The following is an 8,975-nucleotide window of genomic DNA, read 5'->3' as shown; positions in this document are numbered from 1 at the left end:
ATATATATATATATATATATATATAGGTATATATGCCTACGCACATGTATAAATACATGTATATGCCTGTGTGTGTGTATATGTGCGTTGCAGTTCTTCGCACGTGTTGGTGTCTCTGTCCGTTTCTGTGCATACCGGTGTAAAATCATATTGATTTGCATCTGATATCAAATATATCATTTAGCCACTCTATAAATACAGAACGATAAATTATATATCAGGCAGACATAAGCACCATCATCCATGGTCTGCGAAGTCCAGCATAGTAAAAAATCAGTAGGAAAATGCCATTTTAAGAAATCGGAATGGCATAGTCCAAACTGAAATAAATAAATAAATAAATAAATAAATACATAAATAAATGAATAAATAAATAGATAAATGGATAAATAAATAGATAAATAGATATGGTCACGGTTGATTGCTTTGACGATAGGTCGTCCTGATAAGAGCTAATCTGGAGCTAAGTAACAGCCATAACACAGATGTTAGCTTAATCATAAAAAATACTGATTGAATGAGGTAAAACCACCACGTAGGTCGTAAAACTAAGCAGAAGCGACAAAGTGTATTTTCATTAGATATTTGACTAAGATAAAAATGATAATGAGTTAGATCTTAGGATACTGGTATAGACGCAACTAATGAGGTATAGATGCGTATAATTGGTTATGGTGCCCTATCATGATGTACAGCTTTATTGTTGTGTAGAGAGAATATGATAATGTATGGAAGTTTATATATTCGCGTATAGAAGTTTATGGTGTTGAACACTTTTTTTATAGTCTCATACGTAACTTGATGTGTCTGAAATAAAACATGTCTGGCTTTTGTTTTATGTTTGGTTATGTATCTATTTATTTACCCCTCTCTCACGTTTCCTCACTATATATATGAAATTATAGTTATATATAAAGAATAAGGAGAAAGTGGAAAGGTAATTAATAAATTATTTATTAACAAGTAAATATGACAACATCTCTGACAGCTGCTTCGAAACACTTGTCAGAAATGTCATATTTTATAATTAATCAATAATTTTATTAAATACCTCTCCGTTTTCTCCTTATTTTTCTTTTAAATATATAAATATATGAACCATGGTTTATATGGTTACCTTATAGTTGAACTTTCTATCGATTGGTAAGTAACCAGTATTTTCGTTGGATTTATGATCCCTAAATGACGTTGATTGCCTTTACTTAATTATATATACATATGCATACATGCAAATTTTATACGTACACACATATCCACGTACATACTGCATGTGACTAGCACTCCGTCGGTTACGATGACGAGGGTTCCACTTGATCCGAAATTAACGTGCAAGCGCATGAGCGCTCCACAGACACTTGTATCCTTAACGCTGGTCCTTTGAAATACAGGTGCAACTTATTTGTGCCAGTTAAGTGGAGTGGAGCAACGTGAAATAAAATGCCTTGCTCAAGGACACAGCACACCGCCGGGAATCGAACTTATGGCCTCACAATCATGAGCCGGATACCCTAAACACTAAAGCAGGCGCATATCATATAGAGTTTTAAAATTATACCTGTTGATCTTCACAGGGGGAAATATACACAAGAAATATACACCAATAAATCACCGTATGTATACTAATCAACAACTGCTTGCTTTAACATTTTCCTGACATTTTCACCACATAGTAAATGTCAGAGTGCCAATAGAATTCGAGCCATTAATCTATTGACGGATATACGAACCACTCGGTAATTTTTACTATAAAATTCATCAAAATAACGATTCTTTGCCAAGAACCTGTACTTTGCCTGATGTAAACAATACATCACACAAATGCAAACAAAACATACGCTGCGCTATGCATGTATACAATTTGGCAGGCCTTCCCCCACCATAGTGGCGATGTTAGAGTATGGCGTTTTGGAATTGATACCTAGAGTTAGTTCTTAATGAATTACTACACTGATCATGTCTAAGTGGTTGTCAAAATGGACTATGATAAGATATTGAACAAATTTATCATAAAAATTGAGGTAAAAACCAGCAAAAACATTTTGTTGTTCATGTTGGCATTACACAAAGTAGAACACACGTCTACTCGTCTGTCATGGTTAATTTTTTTTATTGTAGTTTTTACTCCCACATGTTTCAGAATTACGTTAAAGATCAGTTTTTAACTTACGTTTGAGGTTTATAGATTACACATAGAGAAAGAAGTATTTAAATCTAATTCCAAGAGGAGCAACTATAATAATTTCGTGCCATTGCAAAAGGCGTAACTGCCAAAATGTTGGCACAGATTTTCTGTAATTATTTTTATTCGTCCTCTGTGAAAGGGAAAATTAATGTGTCAGCAAAGTTTTAAAAACCTTTCTACAATGATAAGAGGCTGGGGTTAAAGTGGTTCATATTTACTTTGGAACATTACTAAGCTGAAAGAGGAATACAGATTGGTGAGAATACGTTGTATTTCGTGCAATGTGACATATCAATTATGATAGTTTGGTGACGGTAACGAAATTTGAGAAAGCCATTATCTAAATTTGAAGAGAAATGGTGAATCTGATTATTATTTAAAAGTCTGATTTGTAAACAGTATTTTAATCTGTATTGTTTGGATAACATCAAGACACTTGGCTTTTTTTAACCATTGTCACATTGTTCTACGTTACAATATTTTTTCCAGAATTATCTCTCAAACAATGGTATAAGCAGTTGATGAATCGATTTCTGATATATATTTCTTGCTTGTCCTGAAAGAAATATGGAGTTTATTACGCGTCGTCCTGTTTATTGTAGTATTTAATTAAACACTGAGATTTGTATTTAGGCGAACGTCATCAGTTAATGATATTCACTTATATACAACTAAGATAACATACATTTTGAAGATTAAAAAAAAATAAATAAAAGAAGGAACGAAATATAATACGAGCGGACTCGACAATCATTTCATGACGAAACCCAGGCAATATATTGTAAATTATATGACGTATTGGTTGTTGCGTTAAGTCTGGATATGTTTTGATTTACATAGATTAATTATTCATAATGGTTTACGTTTTGTTTCGCTGTTTACTTTCAATACCATCGTTGAAGTCTAAACGATTGTCCAATTGATATTAAATAGAAATTAGTTATAACAATAAATCACGATTTTTAATTTCGATTTTTTAATGATTTATGACAAGAGACGATGGTAATTTTCTTCCGTTTTCTTTTAGCTGCTGAATAAATCAAAACTCGCTAACAATTAATTATTTCGTAAGTTAATGATGTCTTACAAACTTGACAAACATTGTTTTCTAAATTGCTTCCGGTCATAGAAAGGTCAACACTTTTAAATAGAAAATTACGATAAGTTCTGCGGAAAAATTCGTTAATCATTCGTCATTATTTTAAAAGAAATTTGATACTATATTCTGATTTAATGAAGTGTATTTCATGCTTTCGTCTAATATTAATACACACACACACATACACATACACACACACACACACACACACTTATACATACATAACACTGTCCTGCAAGTTCTTTTTACAATTGACAACATTGGACTCGGAATGAACGTACGGTGAAACAAATTCACGCTACACTAAGTTTATATACGTACATACATTTATATAATATACTGGCTGTCATAGACTGAATACTAGTGTTTATATATATGAGAAATGATATATAATCTATTGACGTATTGGTGCATGCTTACCGATGCACAGGTTTGTAAGCAAAGATTATACTTGATAAAGTAAGTGCTATTTATTTTACCGACTCCGGATGTATGAACACCGACGCTATTCTAGTCGTGATTTGAACCCAGTAGAGGCAACTAAATACAGCTAAGCGGGGAAACTGGAAATGACTGACACACACATATTTCTGTATAACATGCTTTAAAGAAAAGAAAAGACCATTAAAAATTGGCTGCCATAGATTTTGTAGAACTTATAATTTGGAAGTGTATTGCTTTATTGCTTGTTGTGTTGCACCGTTTATAGCATTTCACTATCTTTTAAATGCATACAGAAAATATACTCGCTAGCTTTAAATATCAAAACTTCTTAATCGATCCTCTTTCCAATCACTCTTCATGCAATAGATTTGAATTTGTTTCGAGGCTCGAACTCCTTCTTAAATTTTAAAAAATCGTTCAAGTACCTAAAGGCTTAAAAAAAACGAAAAAAATTAAATTACTTATGAATAATTTATTATGTTGCCTGTACTCAATTACCTCTGAGTTGCGAAGATTTTTGGTATTGAGAATGAAGCGTGTCTTATATTGTATGCTTAACCAATTATGGAAGAATAAGAAAATGGAAACGTCTGTAAAAAAATGGATATAAAATACAGATTGTTTCCATTCATTTTCAAGATTTCGTTTCTGCGTTTGGTGAGAAGTACGAGTGTCATATTACACTATCGTAAATAAAGGAAAGAACGCCCTTTATAATGTGGTTCTCGTTACTTTACGAATGGAACAGTAGATATTTTTCTAAGCTCTATTAAAAAGAAGAAACCAGGGTTTCACACGCAGAATTTGAAACTGGTTCTAATTGCTCATATGCAACATACTTGAATAAAACTCCTTCTTTGGTATGGCCATAAATGGACGGTCCCATGATCAAAGATAAACCATTTGTGATCTTTCTCCTTTTGCGAACGATATAACGTGGACTCCATTGTACCTTTTTGAGAAGACGGTATAATGTATTCCAAGGGAGATTTGGTTGCTATTCCTAGTAAGTCGAACGAATAAGTAAAACTACATTATTGACCCGTTTTCAATTGAATCTGTTTTACAGCGGAATCCTTTTTAATTGTCTTGATTTTCATAAACTAAATTGATATTTATTTCCGTGTTGTATGGTTAGATCAATGCTTATATTTCTCTTCAGAAAATCTGCGACTTGCATTCCTGGCCAATTGATGGTCAAAAACATAAAGAGGCGAGGGAAACCTTAAAATTGATATGGGACGGTCTAAGGAAGTTTGCCGATGAAAATGAGGTAAGATGTTTTTTTCACATTCTCTCATTATTCTGAAACGTATATATATTTTCTGCTTCTAATCGAGTCCTCAGGGTGTTGTTGAAAGAATAAGAGGGATCAGGATGTCTCCTTGCCTGACGCTACATCTACATTGAAACAAATACTATATGATATTAGAATACATTCTAATAGATTTATTTACACGCATGAAAACAAACCAGCACACTTACATACATACACACGTACACACACACACGCACACACACACACACATATATATACATTCTTTTATTTAATCTAGTAGTTAGTAGAGCTGCCTATTGATCAGTGAAATTAATCCAAGCAAATGGACCTCCTATCTGTTACGACATATTACTGTTCGAGATGCTTGATCAATTGAACCCTTTATACTTTGTATAATAATGTAAGTTGTTGGGTATTACATACACGTGTATAGATGCGTGTAAACTGGTGTAATCTTCAGGTAGACTTGGCGTCAAACATAATAATAATAATAATAATAATAATAATAATAATAATAATAATAATAATAATAATAATAATAATAATAAATAGGGAGCAAATAAAGGCTGCAGTAAGGGTGGGGCCCTTGCAGAAAACAGCACCGCGTGGAACCGCTCGAATACTCCGGAAGGTGCTTGAAAAATAAGGGGCGTTACCTTAGTTCACTGGTAGTGAACAGCTGACACCGTAGTACATCTCCAGCATTAGAAGCTGTGCAAAGGCAATAATAATAATAATAATAATAATAATAATAATAATAATAATAATCATAATAATAATAATAATAACAACAACAACAACGTCAGTAATAATAATACGCAGGAACATGTAATTTAAGTCACATGAAATGCATCACAATGTCGAATTAAAATAATCTTATAAGTATTTCAGGAATGATCAAAAGTTAACGAATATTGGGAGTGAATAGAAGAGAGAACATGAGTATAGATCGATAGATAGATAGATAGATAGATAGATAGAGAGAGAGAGAGAGAGAGAGAGAGAGAGAGAGAGAGAGAGAGAGAGAGAGAACAGAGAGAGATGAATTGATCGAGTCAAAGTAGTAGAGCGAATGATTGATGGAGAATTTGGAGAAATGCTGTAAAAATAGATAGAAGGCAGTCGGTGTGCAATGCACATGCGAGATGCAGTTCGACAGGGGTGTTGTGTGTGATCGAACAATCTATTGCACTTAGATAATGATGACAACAAGCTGGTTAAGAAGAAAGCAGGTCAGAGCGATCGATTTGAACTTATCTTCGAGAGTGAAGTCAATATTTCGGGGAAAACTTAGAAATTCATCCTTCATACATACATACATATACACCTACACATACATAGATACATAGATACATACATACATACATACATACATACATACACATTGCACACATATACAATTATATGTACATGCATGCATACATTCATGCATACATTCATGCATACATTCATACACGTATATACGCATATTTATCTATCTCTCTCTCTATATATATATACACACACACACGCACAGAGTCAGACTCACACATATTCGTATATACATTCAAATACATAAGTGTATGAATATGCCTTTATATTATATATGCGTGTGTATGTACAAATGTACGCGGGTGAGTCAAAAAGTAACGCCATTTTGTTTAGGAATACAGGAACATATATCATACATCAAAATGAAGCTGGTCCTCTGTGGATCACATCCCTACTTCTCAACATGGTCACCATTTCTCTCAATAGCAACGTTCCACCTTCGAATGAGAGCATGTATCCCTGCCCCATAAAATTCTGTTGACTGTTCTTTAAGTCACTTCTTCTTCACTACAGTTTTCACTTCCTCGTCACTGGACTGTCATCTCTTCGGCCCCATGAAAGAGGGTTTGAGAAGTAAACATTATTCCATATATTTGATTAATGGTAGAGAGTAAAGATAGAAGTTAGGAGAATGCTTATTAATCACTATAATTGTTTCGACCCATTTAGCATCGATCCCTCACGGGTGGGATACTTAGCAGCTGGTTTAGGAGTATCCATCGGTGTAAATATGTTTCTTCAGATATATATATATATATATATATATATATATATATTTACAAACACACACGCAGACCGAGAGATTGTGTGTGTGAGAGATGAGAAACAAAGAGAGAGTCAGAGAAGTGTGGTGGGACAAACAGGAAAGGAAACATAGAACTCAATTAAATTAGTATATGTATGTTTTTATTAATGTTTATCAGAAACAACGAAGTGACTCAAGCTCCGAGGTTTTCGTGCGTTGACACTTAGTAAGAACGCACGAAATTCTCGGACCTTGCGTCACTCTGTTACTTCTGCTAAATATTAATATATGTATGTATGTATGTATGTATGTATGTATGTGTGTGTATGCATTCATTCATACACATGCATTTTTATATGTGCTTGCGTGTGCCTGTCTGTACATTTCTAGTTTCAATACATGTGAACCTGTACCTCTACAATAAAATCGATATCAAAAGCCACAAATAATTTCAAAATAGTAACAAATAAAACAATAAACAACAACAAAAAAAATGTTAGTATAAAAATATACGTAAAAGACGAACAAAAATTTCATACGAATATTTAATCAAATAATATTTTAGAATATATTAGGAAGTCGATATTTATGGTTGAATTAGGGTCAGAATGGAAGACAAAATATGCACTTACTTAATATATATAGCTTAATAATACTGATTAAAAATGTAACATAACTTTCTTTTCAAATCTATTTAGGCGGTTGTAGGTAGAGAGGTTTTATAGTGAGAGAGAGAGAGTAAGACCGAATTTGTACAGGATTAAAGAAATGCATTGAACAAGATATGGAGAACATGAACTATTGTGAAATTGAAATGGAAGTCTAAGAAAAGAAAACTATGAAATAAATAATCTTCGTTGTGAATTGATGCAGAAAATTACGCAAGAAACGAGCCGTGTGTAATCCTTGCGTTATATATATATATATATATATATACACACACACACACACACACACACACACACACACACACACACACACACACACACACACACACACACACACACACACACACACACACACACATATATATATATATATATATATATATATACAGCTCTGTTCGTTTATTGGCTGTTTCTTCTTATCGTAATGGAGAGAATCCTTTTGCTCTTAGTAAATCTAATATTTTATATTTTGTTAGTGAAGCAAGTTTGAGCTTAATGGAATGAAGTATATTATATAATCGTTATATATGTATTTAATTCGATTTGCTGTTCACGATTCAGCTATAAATTCCTTAATATTCCTATATGGAGCTGCCATCTCAATTAAATTGAATCTCTTCAGTGCAAAATAATTAAGGGCCCATTAATTACATTATATCTTTTAAGTTAGTATAAAAATCTTTGAAAAAAACAAGAATGGTAAGATTTGATCATGCATTTCACTAGGAAAAGAAATCATTTCTTTTTATAATTCATTTTGAACTTAGAAGGAACACGCGTATGCATGCATATGTATAAGTTTAGTAAGTACACACACAGTTACACACACAGTTACACACACACACATATGTATGTGCATATGGCTATATAAGTAGGCATATGTGTGTGTGAAGAGAGAGAGAAAAAGAGAAGGAGAGGGAGACATAGATGATCGATCGGACGATCGATAGATAGATTGTAGATTAGTTGAAAAATAAAGGTTATTTTCTGACAAATGGAATCATGTATAGCCATAAACATATGCACGAATGGAATACAACTCCGCACTGAAACACACGCAAATATGTATTTAGACGGCGAATCAACAAAGTTGTCAGAGCATCGGGTGCAATGCTTCATGGTGTTTGTTCAAACCGCATCTTAGTCAATTATATATATTGGGGGTAGGTGGGTGTAGGTGTGTATTTAATTATGCGCGTATGCGTGTATGGATGCATGTTGGTATGTATATATATATATATATATAT

General features: G+C 33.0%; 1 protein-coding gene across 1 annotated transcript in view; it reads left to right on the top strand.

Moving 5' to 3' along the window:
• LOC106869419 (sarcoplasmic calcium-binding proteins I, III, and IV) overlaps positions 1-8,975 on the top strand; it is a 70,351-nt gene that overhangs the window by 48,539 nt on the left and 12,837 nt on the right. Inside the window, exon 4 of the mRNA XM_014915151.2 lies at positions 4,888-4,998. Within this exon, the coding sequence (XP_014770637.1) occupies positions 4,888-4,998 (111 nt within the window). The remainder of the gene's footprint in view (positions 1-4,887; positions 4,999-8,975) is intronic.

This window comes from Octopus bimaculoides, chromosome 10, assembly GCF_001194135.2.
Source record: "Octopus bimaculoides isolate UCB-OBI-ISO-001 chromosome 10, ASM119413v2, whole genome shotgun sequence".
Taxonomy (NCBI): domain Eukaryota; kingdom Metazoa; phylum Mollusca; class Cephalopoda; order Octopoda; family Octopodidae; genus Octopus; species Octopus bimaculoides.
This window is presented reverse-complemented; position numbering and strand designations above follow the sequence as displayed.